At 37.6% G+C, this 20,324-nt stretch overlaps 1 protein-coding gene across 1 annotated transcript; it reads right to left on the reverse strand.

Moving 5' to 3' along the window:
• Nucleotides 1–2,726: 2,726 nt before the first annotated feature.
• Nucleotides 2,727–3,942, reverse strand: LOC149922010 (uncharacterized). The gene is made up of 3 exons (XM_090162209.1): nucleotides 3,144–3,942; nucleotides 2,791–2,948; nucleotides 2,727–2,744 (listed from the first exon to the last, which is right to left on the reverse strand). Exons 1-3 carry the CDS (start codon nucleotides 3,940–3,942, stop codon nucleotides 2,727–2,729), a joined length of 975 nt encoding a protein of 324 aa, XP_090018335.1.
• Between the last annotated feature and the right edge of the window lie 16,382 nt (nucleotides 3,943–20,324).

Here is a 20,324-nt window from a genome sequence, read left to right on the forward strand (position 1 = left end):
CGCACGTGGGCCGTTCCCACCATCCGTAGAACCTCCTGGCCATAAATGGTGTTCCCCTATCGGTCAGTAGTTCTGTGGGAGTTCCGTGACGGAAGACGATTTGTTCGACGAAGAAACTTGCTGCTTCAGCGGCTGTACCATCGGGGACGGCACGGACCTCAGCCCATTTTGTTAAATACTCGGTGCAGACGAGGATGAAGGTATTTCCTTGCTGGGAGCGTGGAAATGGGCCTAGGAAATCCATCCCGACCCGTAAAAACGGTGAATCTGGGCATGGTAGTGGCTGCATGAGTCCGGTGGGAGCCAATGGTGGTTTGTTGCGGGTCTGGCATGCGTTACACGTCCGGACGTAGTGCTGTGTAGTAGTTCTCATTTTAGGCCAATAGTAGAGCGGCATAAGACGGCGCAGGGTGCGAAAGAATCCCAAATGGCCGGAAGACGGGTGGTCGTGAGCTGAGAAGAGGATGTCGAGGCGTAAAGAACGTGGAATAACGAGGCGAAGTCCTGTCTGGGCGTTGCGGTAGAGGACTTGGTTCTGTAGGGTGAACTTCTTGGCTTTCTTCTGAATTGACCATGGGGTGTCTGGCCGAGGATTACGCAGGAACGAGATGACGGGCTGTAGTGCTGGATCAATCTCTTGTTCCCTTGTCACGGAGGCGTCGGAGATCGGAAGGCATGTGATCGTGGAGTCCTCAGTGACTGTCTGGTTGGCAGGATCTCGTTCCACAAGGCGGCTGAGACAATCAGCGTTACTATGTTTGCGGCCGCTGCGGTGTCTGATTTCTTTATCCTGGCCCTGTAACTGCAGCGCCCACCGAGCGAGACGTCCGTGTGGATCCCGAAGACTACCCAACCAGCAAAGGGAATGATGGTCGGTGATTATGGTAACGTGGCGTCCGTAAACGTATGGGCGAAACTGGCCCAACGCCCAAACCAGGGCCAGGCACTCCTTCTCTGTGGTGCTGTAGTTGCGTTCCGGCTTGGATAGGGCTCGGCTCGCGTAGGCGAGAACGAATTTTTTACCGTCCTTGCGCTGGCTCAAAACAGCTCCAATGCCGTCGTTGCTGGCGTCGGAATACAGCTCGGTCGGTAGGGATGGGTGAAAGTGTGCGAGGATCGGCGGACTGGTCAGGAGTGCTTTCAGGGCGTGGAAGGCTTTGTTGTGCGCGGCTGTCCACTGGAAGGGGACAACGGGACTGGTAAGCTCGGTGAGCGGTCGGGCGACTTTGGCGAAATTCTTGATGAACCGTCGGTAATAGGAAGCGAGGCCCAGAAATGACTTGAGATCCCTCCGATTCTGGGGCGGCACGGTATCTCGAACAGCAGCGATCTTCTCTGGGTCTGGGCACACTCCTTGCGAAGAGACCACATGTCCTAGGTATTTGATTTCGTCCATGGCGAAGAAGCACTTGGAAGGTTTCAGAGAGAGCTTGGCTCCCTGAATCCGCTCGAATACTTCGCGTAGCTGGGTTAGGTGTTCATCGATAGTTCTCGAAAGGCTTTTGACTCGGTTTGCCACAAGCGGTTGATTTTCAAACTTGAGAAAGTTGGTGTCAGTGGAGAACTTTTGAGATGGTTAAAGAACTTTCTATCTCTCTGGGGTTCCTCTGGGGTTCCTCAGGGGTCGATATTAGGACCACTACTGTTCAACATCTTCGTCTCGGATTGACACCCGACTGTTCTATTTATCAGTACGCTGATGACAGTTACATATCGCTCCCGATTCGATCTGTGACGGACCATTTGATTCTGCAAGATAACGTCAATAGGATGTTCCATTGGGGTGTTACCAATAACATTTCTCTCAACATCAAGAAGTGCAGTTTTTTGGTGATTTCTCGGAGGAAACCTCTCGATGACGTCACCTACACGATAAACAACGTCCCACTGGCTCGTGTAAACAATTTGAAAATTCTCGGAGTCGTTGTTTCCAGAGATCTGAAATGGTCGTCCCATATTTGTTACATTGGAAATCGAGCCCTTCGACTATGTGGCCTTATTCGGAGAACAACTGGTTTTACGCGCGCTTCTACCACTCTATTTCGTTCGATGTGCCTGCCGGTCCTTGATTACGCATCTCCTGTTTGGAATCCTTACTTCAAGAAAGATATTACATCGTTGGAAGGTATACAGCGTAACTTCACTCGATTCGTCCTGAAAACTCCACGATCTAATTCACCTGGCCATATTCCTTATGAACAGCGCCTCGTAATTCTCCATCTTTTACCTCTATCTGTTCGAAGGGATGTTTCAGATTTGATTACGCTCTTCAAGTTCGTCAAGTCTACGACTCTCGATCACGGTGACCATCTGACATTGATTTCCAGGCGGACCCTCCCTACTTACTATATAAAGTTTGCTAGATGCCTGGCGTTAGAAAATTCGTTTTTCTTCAGAACTGCTCGAACCTGGAACAGTTTGCCCGATGACATCCGGGAAAATTCTACTAGCTTATCTGTTTCCCAGTTTCGTTCCCTGGTTTCGGAATTTCTATTTGCGCTTTGGATCAGTCAAAATTCTTAATTTAATTTAATTTAATTTAATTTTAATTTAATTTAGATAATTTTTTAGGTGTTTTGATTTGTATTTATATTACTATGTGTTGTGTATCGTCCTGGTAACCACCCTGTAAAGGCTTTGCCTCCGTGGTTGCCTGCATTGGTTTTTCTTTGCGAAATAAATATTATTATTATTATTATTAAATGTTTTTGGACACTTAAAGTTCCTTAAACCGTGTAAGATTCCTGGAATCCACACATTGTTAAAAGCACCCTCGATATCTAAAGATACCAGACTGGTGTGACAATTATTCGCCTTGTTATCCATATTGGTAATACAGTGAGTCGTGGAGCGACTATGTCTAAACCCATATTGTTTTTCGCTAAGCAATTTGTTGCTGTGCAGAAAGTAATACAACCTTCTTGACAAAAGCTTATCAAGCACCTTCCCTACCACAGAAATTAATGAGATTGGCCTGTAGGCCTTAGCGTCCTGCCTGTCTCTGCCTTCTTTATAAATAAAAACTAGCTTAGCAACCTTCCAAAGCTTTGGGAAGTATCCCATGCTGAGGCAAGTGTTGAAAAGCCTGACAAACAACGCTGGGCAAGTTAAGAAAACAATCTTGAAAAGCTCAATGGTAATACCATCCTCACCAGGAGCCTTGCCCTTTTTAAAAGAGTTGATAGTCTCCAAGACCTCATCACTCGTAAACGGTTCATCGTTCTGACTCATGAAGTCTTCGTGCAATGACTCCCTTATTGTCGTATGAACCTCCTCATCATCATCCACGAAGTCCTCTTTAAAAAGAGTATCCAACAGAGTAGACCACGTCTCTTCAATACCCGAGGTTAAGGAACCATCAGGTTTTTCGATGCAATTTAATGCATTCTTGCACTTGACCTTCTTTGTGGCCAACTTATAAGGTAGGGAGTAAGGATCCTCCCTTGAAACCTTCGTACAAAAGTTTTGCCAGGACTTAAGCTTAGAGTCTGCTATAAGTGCTTTATAGCTTTTTGACTCGCGACAGTACCCGACCTTAAGCGCCTCCCGGGCTGCTTGGTCCTTGGTTCTTTGGAACCTCCTCCTGAGCGTTCTTAACTCCTTCCTCTTCTCACTGAGTTCGATCGTCCACCAGGGAGTGGACTTGTGCCCTTTAATACCACGCAGCTTTGAGCATTCTTTCGAACGCTCAATAATGAGATTATTAATCTCAACTGCACATGCCTCAACCTCAACCTCATTGTCGAGAGAAGACTCCATCAACCTCTCCAAGTCAGACCCGATATTGTCTTGAAACCTTTTAAGATCAATATCCTTGATACGAATTGCATTCGAATCATTCTCCAGGACAAGATCACCAATTTCGAAGAAAATGTATTTGTGATCACTGCAGCTCTCCTCATTGCCTGCACGCCATTCAATTACTCTACTCGCAATTGCCATATTGGATACCGTGAGATCCACCCAACTATCACCTTTAACGGTCCAGAACGTCGGGCAACTACCCGGGTCGTTCTCGACGTTCAAATCAAACGAGTTCAACAAGTCGATTAGCAACATACCCCTCTCATCGTGGTGCTTTGATCCCCAAAGCGCGTGATGGGCGTTAAAGTCACCACACAAGATAACTTTTTTCCCACTAAAACTTAACGTTTTATCTAGATGGCGGAAACTAAAACTTAACAATTAAATAATTGTTAATCACGGTTATAAAAATTAACAATTAATTAATTGTAATTGTGGAAACTCACGATTAAAATTGATTAATTGTTATATACTGTAGTCACAATTAAAAACCAACCAATTATTAATCGTGACTTTTCACAAGTAACAACTAATCAATTTTCAATCTTTTAATACATTTGATTAAACACTAACAATTAAAACAGATTATTGTAAAGGGCGCGGGCTGGAGAGTGGCGTCCGAACCAATGTGTAGTGCGATAGAAAATGCGTAGCGTAGTAAGTGGGAGCGAACCAGAGTTGCCAGATGGGCGATTTCCCGCCAAATTGGGCTACTTTAGGAAAAAAAATTGGGCGGAGGCATAGCCGTATTAAGGTATGTGTCAAGGTTGCTATGGTACAGGGCCCCCGAAGTTGGGGCCATCTAAGGAGACCTCCGAGGTTGGGGCTAACTTATTCCGAGCCTCGGAGGTGTTGCGTGGACTAATTCGTAATAGACGCTAGCATAAACTCTATTTATGTCTTATTCAACTTGTTAAAAAGTTCCACACGCGTCTTGATATTTTAGCGTAAACGGGCTCGAGCGATTTCGCGCGTACTCTCCAAAATAAATAAAAAAATGCGCGAGCCTTTTACGCTAAAATATTAAAGAACGCGTGGAACATTTTAATAAGTTGAACAAGACATGAATAATTTATGCTTAGACGAAAGAAACTCTTGCGATTTTGCGCGAGCCACGTTAATAAAAAAATGCGCGCGCTACGGACTTAGTAAGATCGATGGAAAGTAACCAAGTGTTGTGACCCTACGACGTTTTCAGAGCTAATGTACCTATTCTTTTGGTGTTTTGCGTTTAGACATTATAAAAGTCGAAAAATGAGGGCCCCAAATTATACTTGGCACAGGGCCCCCATTAGTGTTAATCCGGTTCAGTTTTTAGGGTGATTTCATAATGAGATTTAAAGACAAAAAGACGCCGAATGATTTAACTGAAGCAAAAAAAGCTACGTAGTAGAGAGGTGCTGTCAATATAGGATTTTAATGTTTGCTACTATCATAATTATGTAAACTATATGCTTTATGAAGAAGTATTTTACTGCTCTCTTTATTTTTGCCCAATTAGCGTTCAATAAATTGCGATAAATCACCAACACTTCTTAATTTGTTTAAGAGGGCCGCTAGGCGCGATCTTTTTGGGCTGTATTGAGGAGAGAATGATGCTTGATTGAGCGCCATTTTGCTCTAGTTGTCCAATTGGAGTGTGCGGTATCCTTAAAATTAATCTGGCCTATCTGGAGCGAAAGGCAAGTACCCTTTGCACTGCGTGCCGTGCCAATCGCCTACAAAACAAACAAACACGTTGCGACTTGTAACTTTTGCTAGTTTATAGTTATATTCGACAAACTAAAGAAATATGAACGACACACAAAGAAAATAATAAAAAAATGAATATTATCAAAATTGACAATGTATGCCTTGGGGAGGGAAGGAAGTTAAAACCAACAAAGTCGGCCCCTCGTAGTGAGGAACGGAGGAACTGAGTAGCACTTGTCAAACCTAATGTTTTTTTGTATTTTTCGTCGTTCTGTGGAGATGCTTTCGCCATCTACCTACGATATACTACCATAGACTAAAAAAAGAACCAGAAAGGCGACAATAAATAGTCTTTATGTGGTCGATCTCGAGTCGAGCATTCATAAACCTTTAGCATATTAAAATACAGGTATTCTCACACTTTTCGTAATTACGTTTCTTTTGATATTATGAAAGTAATGATTCCTACCAAGGAGTAGTGCTAAATTTTATTAATGAAGCAATATATCTAAGAGCAATTTCATATGCATAAATATATATAAATCGTGTTCATCTGATATCCGTAAAGTTAAATAGGGTACTTAATTGTTAGTTTTAATTGATACTTTAAACAATCAAAACGTAAATTAACAGTTATTAATCCAAATAAACTGATTGCAATGTGGAATTAATGGTTTAATTGCAACTAATTTTAATTGCTATTAATTTAATTGCAATGTGGAATTAATGCTTAAATTCAAAATAAATTTAATTACAATTAATTTAATTTTCATGGGCGATTAATGGTTTAATTTCAATTGAATTAATTGCATTGGACAATTAATGGTTAAATTTTGATTATATTAATTGCAACGTGCAATTAATGATTTAATTGTAAATATATTAATTGCAATTAAATTAGTTGCAATGTGCAAATAATCGCTTAGTTACAATTAATTTAATTGCAATAATGTTTTAGTCAAATAATTAATAGATTGAAAATTTAATTGATTTTCCCTCTTATTCTTCTTATCATTCTCTTGACTCAGGCGATCGAACGTAAAAATCGAGAAGTCGGAAACGATACGTAAAGTAGGAATGTAACGAAGTATATTTTATTTTAGACGAAACTATTAATTCCATTTGGAATTTTAATAAGAAATGTGATTAATTTTTCTGAATACTTTTATTCTCAAAACGTAATTTAATCAGCTTAATCGAGATTTAATCATTTTAGTCATGATTTAATCGGCTTAATCGTGATTTAATCAACTTAATCACTAACTAGATTTAATCGTGATTTAATGCTGATTTAATCCATTTAATCATATTAATCATGATTTAATCAGTCAAGAGTGCAGATTTAATCATTACAGTGATCTGGCCCTCGCTAGTCCCTTAACTCCTTCGCTTTTTCTTATAGGAAACAGATTGACGTCATTTCCAGCTCCAGTAACTTCAGAGATTCTACCACGATTTCCTTCGGACTCTTTAAAAGGTAGATGGGCTTCTAACAAACTTTACTAAACAAATTATGGTGTAGGTGGAAACACGAGTATGTCTTGGTCTTGCTACTAAAATCTCTACACGAAGTAAAAACCAAGAGAGGGGGAGAACTAAAACCCAACGGTTTGAAAGAATTTTTGGATTGCCTCGTCTGTTGCTGACGTCACCCAGATGAGAACCCATTGATTTTCAATAGGATCTCATCTCAGTGACATCACGATGTTCGTTAGCAACGAAATTACCAACCTTAGCCCTTAGCAACCACAGCGTATCGATGCAACCTTTTATAGCTTAAAATTTACTTACCTTGACTAAAACCAGGTGACGTAGTGTTGCTGGTAGATGAGACTTCCGCGGCAACTCTAGAAGATGGCTCGATTTGAGGCTACGCACATCGGCAGAGATGATCGAATTCGATCTTGCACCGTGAAGAATTCAGTCGGAACGCTCTTGAGAAGATCCATAAATTTATTGTGTAACTTAGAAGTTGACCACTCTGAACAGTAAAATTAGCTGTCCATCGGGCGGGATTGTTAAGATCTTGTAAAAACAAGTTGGCAAGCCAAAATATACCTCTCCTCGGAAGAATGGTCCCTAGTGGTATTAATTTCTCGACACGACCCCCAAAGATATCTCCGCAATTCAGAGTTATTTACAAAAAACGTATTCTCGGTTCAAACCCTGCCCGGTATAAAATTTTAATTTTAATTTAAATAATTGAGACGAAACAATCGAGTTTAACTTATTCAGAATATTATAAATTAAGTAGTTACAACAGCGAGTTAGACTTACTAAAACAATGCTCAATTGAATTTAACCCTTTTTACAGTACATGTTTATCAGTTGAATATAATACTAAGCAAATTTTAATGAAAGAAATATCTACAGATGGTATTTGTATTTTTCTCGCTTACGAAATACTTGCCGCATCTTTAACGGTCATTTTATTTCAACGCTCGTAGACTTCCAGTTGACGTTGTGACACATACCGCATGAAAAAGACCAATGCCGTCCAATTTCCAATATCATATAATGACTCGCACACCCAGGAAATCATTGACTGCGTTAGAAATCGTAGATATCCAAACATCCACACCAAATATATTTACAAGAAGCAAAAACCTTACCATCAACAAAGCACAGAGAGCCACTTGACTAACCGCCAGCTCTTAAAGCAATTAACGTTAAATTATCTCCTTTGAATTAACACAACTATATATAGGTCGTTAATAATATCCGTAAATAAATAACAAAAAAACTAACAAAGTGGACCACCCACAGGGTCTACCCTTTAACCCTCTAATCTCGGCTGACTGCGCTAAAACAAGATTTAACCTTTAAAATTTCATTCGTTAAAAAACCAGATTAGGCCTTCATAAATTCATTAATAAAAAAAGACTTTATTACCTATTATGCTTACGATGCGTGTCTTAATTTCAGTGAAACTAAGCAGCCATCAGTGGTTCTGTGGTAGAGCGCTCGACTGCCAAGCCGAATGGCCTGGGTTCGAAACCTGGGTGGCGCATTTGTTTTTAATCAATAGAGAAACGCTAAATTAGAATTTCTTCGATGCAATAATTTCAATTTCAATTCTATTTCAATTAAACCAAAATTTCGTACTCTATTAAATACGCTTCCGATAAAGCTGAAGGTCTAATTTTCAATAAAGCGCAACAAGTGTCGGTGGTTCTGTGGTAGAACGTCCGCCTGTCAAGCAGGAGGTCCCGGGTTCAAATCCCGCCCGATGCGATCGCAAATTGATACTAAGACGAATACCGTGTACAACTGGTGGAAACCCTGCCATTGGACGTTGAGAGGTAGCATTACACTCAGCACTCGGTCCGTCCCAAAGTCATTAGGAAGAAGTTGGAGAGAAAACGCCCATACAAACACAACAGACTCAACATGCACAACCATCAGAACACAAACACAACAAACTCAACACTCACAACCTGCGCATAAACATTACAAAAACGTAATACACTGAATCGTCACGACGATGAGCGAAAAAACACCATCCAAACCGAACCGCAAATGATTCCGTTAACGCTCACCGTCACACGGTGGTTTTGCCAACCCTTCGAGAAACTGCGAACGCAGAGATCTCGAGAAACTGCGCACGCAGTGATTACACTTTGCACCGAAAATGCGAACGCGTTCGCAGGCCTGACAGTCAGACAGACCCACAGACAGACACGGTGATTGTATAACCCCTCCTAGGGGACATAGTCCCCTCGGAGAGGTAAAAAAGTATACAGTTAAAAATCGCTCTCTACAAAATACACAAATTCCTCGTTTCTTAAATTAAAATATAAAATTGCGTAATAAAATAAAATAATAAAACGTGTCGAAAATTGTAATATCTACTCTAGTCTTATCATTAAGGTTAAAACCTCTAAAAAATATATGGAGAGCTCGAAGAGTAAAAATAAGAAAAATCAAAGATCAGTTGTTATCGTGCGTCCAGACCGTTCGCTTACAAATTGTTAGTATTCCGACTTGCATTAAAATTATAATTAATGTAAATAAAGCAGTTGTTGATTTTAGTAAATTTTAGCTACGTTGTGATTCTTTCAAATACGACAAAGTTACAAGTGCCTACGCGGAAAAAATCCTGGTGGCTCTACTGATAACATGAGTAACATAATACTACTAACAAAGTATAACATAGGAAAACTATTTTCGTACATTCTTTTCTCAAGGTGATGCCAAACAATTTCCGAAAAAGCGCTACTAGCCTACTAGGTAGTGGCACCATGAACTAATCTAAGGCAACTTCCCGGAATTTGGCGTTTAATTTTGAATACCGCTTTTTTAAAGCTTAATGCGTATTTATCCGCTTTAACTTCTAAGCCGAAATATTAACTTCATTTATTATTATTTGAAACTAATAGCCATTATAATTTAAAAAGTATTACTTTTAGTTACGAGGGGAGGGGTAGTTCAAAAAGTAAATTTTTTCGTTATGTAATTTGTGAACAGCCACAATGTGGAAAAAAAACCACAAGTATTTCAACTAACTAGCAAAATACTGAGGTAATCCTGACTCTAAGAACGCAAAAGGAAAAGCGAAAATTTAACAGTGAAATGTCACCATAACTAATGTGTGGTGTATAATTGTGCCTATTTGGTGCGTTTGATTGGCTTACATGTTAAAGTGAAAAGTAGGAAGTGGGGTGGCTAGGGTAAAGTTACCCCCCCCCCCTTAAAGTTGTTAATTCCTTCCGAACACCATGGGTACATAATGTGTGCCTTTTCATCTATAGGGGGAAGGGGAACTTAGCGATTATAATTTGGAATGAGAAGTAACGCAAACACTTATTTTTAGAAAGCTTTTCACACTTTGGGAAATATCTCTGTAAAAAATTTAATACCGTCACCAACGAATTAAACCAAAATTTACGATATTTGCATACGGTATGAAATTGAAACACCGATGTACACATAAAATAGAACTTGAGTTTGTCGTCTACTTACATTTTATTTTTTCCTGATACAACTGTGATATAGGTCTCAGTAGAAGGAAAGTAAGGTCGACACGCCAGTCCCGGTACGGGTTCGGGTTTGAGTACCGGTTTAGGGATTTTCGATGTGAAATGGGGGTAAAATTGTTGAAAAGTCAATGCATGTGTTTTTTCTCATTTCAACATATTGTGTTCAGGACCGGCTGGTTTTAGCGTTATCTCTATCTCTGCTTATCTCGAGTGTTTTAAAGAGTGACGTCACGAGACACTTATATGGTTCTTGAACGTATATGTTCAGGTTCAGCTTGTTTCTCTTTATCTCGCGTTTTAAATATCGCACCGAAAAGTTGTAAAGATTGATACTTGATAACCTGGGTGGGAGATAGTGTGCGCGCGTGCGTGGATTACCTGGGGCGCGGTATTCGCGTGCGCGGATTACCCGGGGCGCGGTTATTTTGAATTTAAATGAAAACATCATGGATTGATCCCGAGTGTTTTAAAAGTGGATAAATCAACATACACGTATTCACGCCTATCGTGGTAGTGAGGGTTCCCTCTCCGAAATACTTCATGTACCCAAAATTGGACCGCAAGTTTTTTTCTTTTAGTTAAATCTCTATGAGAGTTTAACATTACAATAAAGCTAATAGGTCCAGTTTAGGGTACTTATGCTTCGAAATAGGGTACATAGGGCCGGTAATGGTGACTTCGATCGCTTTTAGGGTACTTTCGGTCCATTTCGGTCCATTTTTGGTTACAAGACGTGTGAGGGGTTACTGAAAATAAAAAAGCTCTCGACTAGCTCATTTCAAATGGCTATACGAATACGTTAAATTACATTCCGATATACAAATATATATATATACTTTACGTTCAATACGTTAAAATATATTTCAATTCGCAAATATAGGTGGAAAAATACTACAAAAACACATTAACTTGGCGTTTAATACGTTAAAATACTTTTCCGATACGCAAATATAGGTAGAAAGAATGAAAGATACTATTTAAACATCTTAACTCTTCTTTAAATCGGATACAATATATTTCAGATATGCAAATACATAGAAAAATACTACAAAAACATCTAAACTCTACTTTTAATGCAACAAAATACAATTCCGATATTCCAATATTTAAAAATACTTAATTAATGTACTTAGTTGCGTTTAAAAGAACCTTTTGTAAACATGAATTCATCCAATTGTTAAACATAGATTCCAGATTAGATGGTGTATGTATGATGGGTAAGACTTTTGTCAGAAAGATTAATTCTGCTTTAAATACGTTAAAATACATTTCCAATATGCAAATATAGGTAGAAAAATACTACTTAAGTCCCTTTTTAAATTTGATAAAATACATTTCCGATATGTAAATATGTAGAATAACACTATTCTACTTTTAATAAGGCAAAACACAACTCTGATATACCAAAAATATAAAAAAAACTCTTTACTCTACGTTCGATACGTTAAAATACATTTCCGATACACAAATATATAAAGAAATACTACAAAATCTAAAAAGGTAGAAAAATACTACACATTAACCATTATGAATTTAACCTTACAACACGTAGAGTAAAACATTTAAGTTCAGAGTTAACTTGTTTCCTCGTTATCTTTATCTCATGTGTTTTAAATAGCGTATGGAATAAGTTAAGAAAGTATAGAAATTGTGTATGTTAAAACGTCGTAGAATAAAGAGTAAAACATATGTTCAGAGTCGGCTTGATTACTAAAGAGAATAACACAGACGTTTCCGGTGTAGTAACGTAGGAAGAAAAATACTACAAAATCTCTATACTCTACCTTCAATACGTTAAAATATATTTCCGAAATGCCAATATAGGTAGTAAAATACTACAAAATCTCTTTATTCTACCTTCAATACGTTAAATTACATTCCAATATGTAAATATAGGAGGAAATAATACTACAAAAACTTCTTTTCTTGGCGTTCAATATGTTAAAATAGATTTCTGAAATGCAAATATAGGAAGTAAATACTACAAAAGCCTCTAATTCTATGTTCAATACGTTAAATAATGACATGCCTCCGATCGAAGAGTCCAATATCTGAAATATAGTTTATCCGATTTAACACACACAAAAAAATTATACTAACGAACTCCAAAATACAGTTGATGGAAGAAAAATAATCTGAAAAAGTGGGTCCATAAAAGTTTATTTTATTATAATACATGTATATTCATAAATTTTGTTTTGGAGTACAAATAAAAGTAGTAGTCATTTACTTTTTGATAAATTTTTAACTTTGTTAATAAGTAAGAGTTGATCTATATAAAGCATATTTGTAATATTTAGGTAATATATAGTAATTCCACCTACGTGACTTCGGTATAAAGATGTTTAATTATATTAAAATGAAATTATTATTTAATTATTATTTAGCTTTGTGGCGTAGTTTATTTTTTTAAATATTAATTTTCTTATTTACAACACTGTGTAATCCTTATTTAACGTCTTAAAATTATTTTATTATAATTTATTCATAAATATTTTTTTAAAAGTGCAAACAAGAATAGTAACCTTAGAAACACAAGAAACATCTTTATTCTACTTTAAATCCAAACAAATCTATTTCCGATATGTAAATAGGTGGAAACATACTGCAAAAAAAATCTCTTTTTCTACTTTTAATATGGTAAAATACAATTCCAATATGTAAATATAGATATAAAAATACGACAAAAACAACTTACCTATATTTTAAATACGGTAAAATACAATTCTTATACACAAATATAGTCAGAAAGATATTATAAAAACACCAAAATGAAAATAAAATAAAATTAGTGTGGATAAGAATAGACAATCAGAAAATGCACTCTCATTAAATAAAAATATTCTAGAAAAATGTTTCTTGCAGTAACCGAGTGATTTCGGATTTACTCAGAAGCTAGCCAATGTAAGCGGGGAACATTTTTTAACTAGTGCACTAGAAGGGTAAAGAAATCAATTACAAGAAGTACAATTTCTGATCATCGTTTTGTCAATGGACCTCTGATGGTGGAACCACAACTTTAACTCAACACCACAAAATTTAAGGCAATTGAAGTTTATCTAAAATGATATTTTGAAGACATCAATTGCTCTGAAAAAGCAAATGATTAGTGCCGCCTCAAATGAGTAGTAGACCAAATTTGTAAAACACTGATTAATATTGGGGCTACATATTTACAACAAAGTGTTAATAATATTTTGAACACAAGCACGGCACTTAAGCAAAAGCATCTCTAAAAGGGCCTGGTGCATAGACGTTTTGCGATTCCGGTTAATTTTAACAGGATCGCAATTTAGTGATTCAGATTTAGCGAGCTGTTTATTTTGCGATCCTCGCAATCGAAATCACGGTGCAGACGTTCTAGCGATTCCTGTTAATCGGCGACGCTGTTATTTCACCGAATTTTTATACCAAAGTCACGGACCAATAGCAGAGCTTGATTTTTGACGCAAATGGTAATGGTTGGCTTGCATTTTGACGATGAAAGCATGGCTCTTCTAATTAATAATTTTCTTAATCTAATTTTATTATTAGGTTTTAGAATTTTTAAAGTTAAATCCGTTATTTTATTAAAATATGTTTATATAATATAGCCACGAAAGGCAGCAAATCAGTTTCTGAAGAATGAGAAGTTATCCCAAATCTTTTTTTAAAGCAATAAAATAGTGCATGAAAATTAGTTTCATCTGATTATGTAATTTTCTTACTCTTATTATTTATTAGATTGGTTGCATTTATTACACAGATTAATGGTTTTGTTATTTTAAAAATATATTTTTATAATATGGTTTGTACACCAATCAAATAATGAATAAAAATACAATTCATTACTATTATAAGCCAACATTTTCCGAAAAGGGTTCTCTATTAGAAAATGAGCCATATCATTTGGTTTTTGGGAAAATATTTATTTCAAAACTTGGCTGATAGCAATTAAAATAAATCTAGTTATAAAATAAATCAATAAATAATTAAAAAAACAGCAATTTCACGAGTGTACAAAAATTGGTAATTGTCTAAAGCATTTTCTAGCTAAATATCCTATATTGATCACACGTAAAAAAAATTGTCCTGCTTTTTGATATAAGTTGTTGTTCTACCTAATTATCTGGCATTTACATAGGTTTAGTCAAGGTATAAATTGTAACAAATGATATAAGCGTGTACAATTAACTGACAAACACTTTTAAGGTAATACATCAAATTGGCTCGGTAAGCTCTTGATGCATGCCAATATAAACTTCAATATTCCAATACATCTTTTATCGCAACTCCTAGTCTATCTGAGGAAAGGTTTCTTCTCGGTAGATGAATTGGTATAAATGCTGGTTGATAGCTAAAGATCTTTGATACAATGAACCAATTCACCAAGGCTTAGAATACACCCAAAGTAGTAATATATAAGATTCCCTATTATAATTTATTCTTACCTGTAAAGTTGCTAAGAGTGGCTGGCTTATTTTAGTGTTTCGTAAATTGTGATTGTGGTTAGGCCTTGGCTAGAGGTCGGGGACGGTTAGTCATTATCCATGTTTAAAATAGATTTTTTTCGGGGAAAAATTTAAACAAAGAAATTTACCGATTAATATTTCGGAAAATGTTTAAAAAACATGTATTATTCGTAAAATTTGAGCTTTTTATCGAAAAAAACGTCGTTTTTCCGATTAATTTTACAAATTAATCAAAAAATTAATCGGATAATACAGAAATATAAATTACTTGATCAAAACGTTTTACGAATAATTTTGAGACCTTTATCTATTGAATAAAAGTTAACCATCCCCGACCTCTAGCCTTGGCTCTGACAATAATTTGACAAACACATTTTTCGGAAAGCGATAATGAGCTAGAAACTCAAATTTTAATAATTTAAAAGATTCTGACCTATCGTGTTGTATTATTTATCTTATTAAAGTAGGTAAAAAGCGTTTACTTCTCATTTTTTTTCTCGAGCTCTTTGCGTACCACAATTGGCTTTTCGGCGGCTAGCGACTGCCGTAGACCTCTCGCAAAATAAACCGAATGCTTTCCTGTTATTTTGCGATCCAGATGTCTCTGCACACCGATTTGGCGCGAAGCTCGCCATTTTTCGAAACCATGCCCCCTCTCTGTTACTTTAGCGAGGAATCGCTATTTTGCGATACATAAGTTAAAAACGTCTCTGCACCAGATGCTTTTGCTTAAGTGCCGTTTTTGTGTTCAAAATATTATTAACACTTTGTTGTAAATATGTAGCCCCAATATTAATCAGTGTTTTACAAATTTGGTCTACTTCCTCTTTTGAAATGGTCTTTTTTGAGGCGGCACTAATCATTTGCTTTTTCAGAGCAATTGATGTCTTCAAAATATCATTTTAGATTAACTTAATTTCCTTACATTCTGTGGTGTTGAGTTAAAGTTGTGGTTCCACCAGCAGAGGTCCATTGATAAAACGATGATCAGAAATTGTACTTCTTGTAATTGATTTCTTTACCCTTCAAGTGCACTAGTTAAAAAATGTTAGAGGGCCGCCTGCTTACATTGGCTAGCTTCTGAGTAAATCCGAAATCACTCGGTTACTGCAAGAAACATTTTGCTAGAATATTTTTATTTAATGAGAGTGAATTTTCTGATTGTCTATTCGACACTTCTTCTTCAGGATCTAACAATTTACTTCCCGTATCCAGAGTGGAAAACTGAGACCTATATCACAATTGTATCAGGAAAAAATAAAATGTAAGTACACGACACACTCAAGTTGTATTTTATGTGTACATCGGTGTTTTCAATTTCATACCGTATGCAAATATCGTAAATTTTGGTTTAATTCGTTAGTGAGGGTATTACATTTTTTACAGAGATGTTTCCCAAAGTGTGGAAAGCTTTCTAAAAATAAGTGTTTGCATTACTTCTCATTTCAAAGGATGATCGCTAAGTTGCCTCAGCCCCCCTATAGATGAAAAGGCATACACTATGCACTTTACCCTAGCCACCCCACTTCCTACTTTTCACATTAACATGTAAACCAATCAAACGCACCAACTAGGCACAATTCTTAATACATACGCATTAAGCTTTAAAAAAGCGGTATTCAAAATTGAACGCCAAATTCCGGGATGTTGCCTTAGATTAGTTCATGGTGCCGCTAGTAGCGCTATTTCGGAAATTTTTCGGCATCACCTTGAGAAAAGAATGTACGAAAATATTTTCCCTATGTCATACTTAGTGGTAATATGTTACTTATGTTATCAGTAGAGCCACCAGGATTTTTTTCCGCGTAGGCACTTGTAACTTTGTCGTATTTGAAAGAATCACAACGTAGCTAAAATTTACTAAAATCAACCACTGCTTTATTTACATTAATTACAATTTTAATGCAAGTCGGAATACTAACAATTTGTAAGCGAACGGTCTGGACGCACGATAACAACTGATCTTTGATTTTTCTTATTTTCACTCTTCGAGCTTTTCATATATTTTTAGGGGTTTTAACCTTAATGATAAGACTATAGTAGACATTACAATTTTCGACACGTTTTATTATTTTATTTTATTACGCAATTTTATATTTTAATTTAAGAAACGAGGAATTTGTGTATTTTGTAGATTACGATTTTTAGCTGTATACAATTTTTTACAAGATCGTAACACTCCCGCCCGATGGACAGCTAATTTTACTGTTCAGAGTGGTCAACTTCTAAGTTACACAATAAATTTATGGATCTTCTCAAGAGCGTTCCGACTGAATTCTTCACGGTGCAAGATCGAATTCGATCATCTCTGCCGATGTGCGTAGCCTCAAATCGAGCCATCTTCTAGAGTTGCCACGGAAGTCTCATCTAGAAGCAACACTACGTCACCTGGTTTTAGTGTAGAGATTTTAGTTGCAAGATATACTCGTGTTTCCATCTACACCATAATTTGTTTAGTAAAGTTTGTTGGAAGCCCATCTACCTTTTAAAGAGTCCGAAGTAATTCATGGTAGAATCTCTGAAGTTACTGAAGCTGGAAATGACGTCAATCTGTTTCCTATAAGAAAATGCGAAGAAATTAAGGGATTAGCGAGGGGCAGATCACTCCCATGATTAATTCTGCACTCTTGGCCGATTAAATCCGATTAAAATGATTAAATGGATTAAATCACGATTAAATCTAGTTAGTGATTTTACCTATTCAATCAATATTTTCGGTTTTAGAACCCGTTTTCGGTTCGCCGTAAATCAGTTTTTACTGTTGTGTAGGCTCAAGTGCCTTTTGAAACTTCTTGTTTCGCCGACTCATAAAAATGCTGGGGTCCGTTGTTGTACCTAACCTTCACACACGTAATAATACATTGGATTCTACAATATTGGCTACTGTTACTCAACCAAGGATGAATTTGCGATCGAGCTTGCAAACTTCGGCTGATTTTGTTGATGGTCAATTGGCAATGAATTTTCAACCCGTTTATGGTGGATATTCCTTTTTAGAAATCGCTGCCGTTTGTTGAAAGTTTCACTCTTTTGCCATCCTCTGGGGAGGTAATAAATATATCCGCTGATATCTCCTTGACTCCTCCTATTTCTACTAACCGAATATGCTCAAGCTACCCTCATACTGCTCGTTGTGAGCTTTTGGAGGCCCGTCTTGCTGCCCTTGAAATTAAGGTTGATTCGTTGATTTCCCATCGTGAAAGCGATGTTATGAAGCTCTCGGACGTTGCTATACAAGGTCAGGAAATTTTGGACATCCAAGCGGATTTTAATGCTATGAAGCTTAATCTGCGTAACGATTTTTCGTCTATTCATTCTGACTGTTCCGTTATTCATTCGGCCATAATACATACGGACGAAACTAGGATCATTATTCGACTTTGCCTGGATCACGCTGATTTGGATAGATCGGTATAGGAGAATCCCTTAAAGAACGCGAGGAAATTAATCGCCGCCAAATCAACGCAATTTTGTGCAATCTTTCGGAGATGTTTCTAATATTCGTGGTATACTATCGGATATTGGATTTCTACACTATGAACTTTCCAATGTTTTTGTTGAACGACTGGGTAGGGAAATTGGAGCTACGCGACTCATCAAGCTGGTTTTTTCTACTCTGAAACTCAAGTATAAATTCCTTTCGGGTATGAAAACGTTTCAAGCGTCGGATCCACAGTTGTCGCTATCATTTTCAATAGACCGAAGTAAACTTCAACAAACTAAGCATCTCAAAGCAGTTGAAGAATTACGTAGACGTTTAGCCGCTGGCGAATGCAATCTGATAATTCGCGATGGAGTTGTGTTATCACTTATCTCGATCAGATCTTTTGCAATACCGTTCCTTACCGTCCTCTGTTAAAAAGGATTGTATCATTCCAAAAAATGTGTAAAGCCGACTATTCCTTCTCCGCCTCTTAGTCATTCACCCATCATGCATTTGATAACACGCTGCAATACCAATAGCTCTACTCTGACATTAAAAAAATTTGTTTGTCAACAAATTGACTCTATTTCGCCACTTCCAACCACCTTCAACTGTCTAGGTGCGTGAGCTGCTACTTTTCAGCCGACACCATCTCCGTATGTCCAATGCTTGGATAATCTTTTGCCTAGCTCGTCATTTTCTCAATCTTCAACTAATGTTTCCCCTATCTTGTCATCGTCAGCTCTCCTCACCAATGCTCAAGGGTTAACCTCTGTGTATAAACACTTTGAACTTACGCATATTCTTCAAACGCACATGGTAGCCTTCGTTGCTGTTACTAAAACTCACTGGACGCCGGATCAACTCGACGCCGAGCACTCAATTTCTGGCTACACTGTTTTTCGTCAAGATCGGTGTTCTAGTGCGTATGGAGGTGTTGCTATTTATATCGAAAACTCCTTCGACGCAAGTACTCTTTCTTTTTTGGACATTAATCTAGATCCCTATACTCCCAGTGATCAGGACCTGGATATTTTAATTGTTTCTTTACCCCACCCCTGTCCCCACGTATCCCCCCGTTGGCGTGGCCATTACACATATCTCGCCCTGATTAATCAGTTATTGTGTGCTGGTGTCTACGCCCTTGGGTCGATCCCGATGTGTGGATGTCAAAAAAAATCTTCCTTCGGCTCGTCCGTACATCAAGTGCATGTCGGCGTATTCCGCGTTGGTAAAATGCGCCATCATTATCGAAAGTCCGGTGTCTAAGTAAGTACATTTACAAATTAACACGTCGTTTTATACCGAAAATTGCAACATCACTAGAGCATAATTAACGATTGAACGTGTTGATTGAAAAATAATTTGTAGATGTATACACAAAACCCTCTTTCTTGGCGTAGCTTTGACTGAACGAATTTTCCACCCTCGCCCCTTCCATCCCACTGATAACCCTTCCGAGTTATTTCTGGCTTCAGGTACTTCGAATTTTTTGCTCTTGCAATTTTCGGTATAAAATGACGTGTTAATTTGGAAATGTACTTACTTCGACACCGGACTTTCGATAATGATGGTGCATTTTACCAACGCGGAATACGCCGACATGCACTTGATGTACGGACGAGCCGAAGGAAGAGGAGATGAAGCCCGACGATTGTACCATGAAACTTTCCCTAACAGAAGACTACCGAATAGATGAACTTTTAAAAGTGTGGACCGGCGTTTTCGAGAAACTGGTCAACCCTCTCGAGAAGGAGTGCGAGACGTTCCACTCGACGTAGAAGAACAGGTAATTATTTTAAATCTCTGTTTGCGCGATGTAGTTTATAACATTGTGTTTTCATTGAAAAACATCTGGAATGTTTCAGGTACTGACAATTTTCGATGATGACCCCAGCACAAGTACCCGTCAAGCTGGACGACAGCTGAGTGTAAATCACGTGATGGTCTGGACAATTCGAAACACACCAGACA

Source organism: Leiobunum rupestre, chromosome 11 (genome assembly GCF_980474605.1).
Source record: "Leiobunum rupestre chromosome 11, qqLeiRupe1.1.hap1, whole genome shotgun sequence".
In the NCBI taxonomy this organism is placed as follows: Eukaryota; Metazoa; Arthropoda; class Arachnida; order Opiliones; family Sclerosomatidae; genus Leiobunum; species Leiobunum rupestre.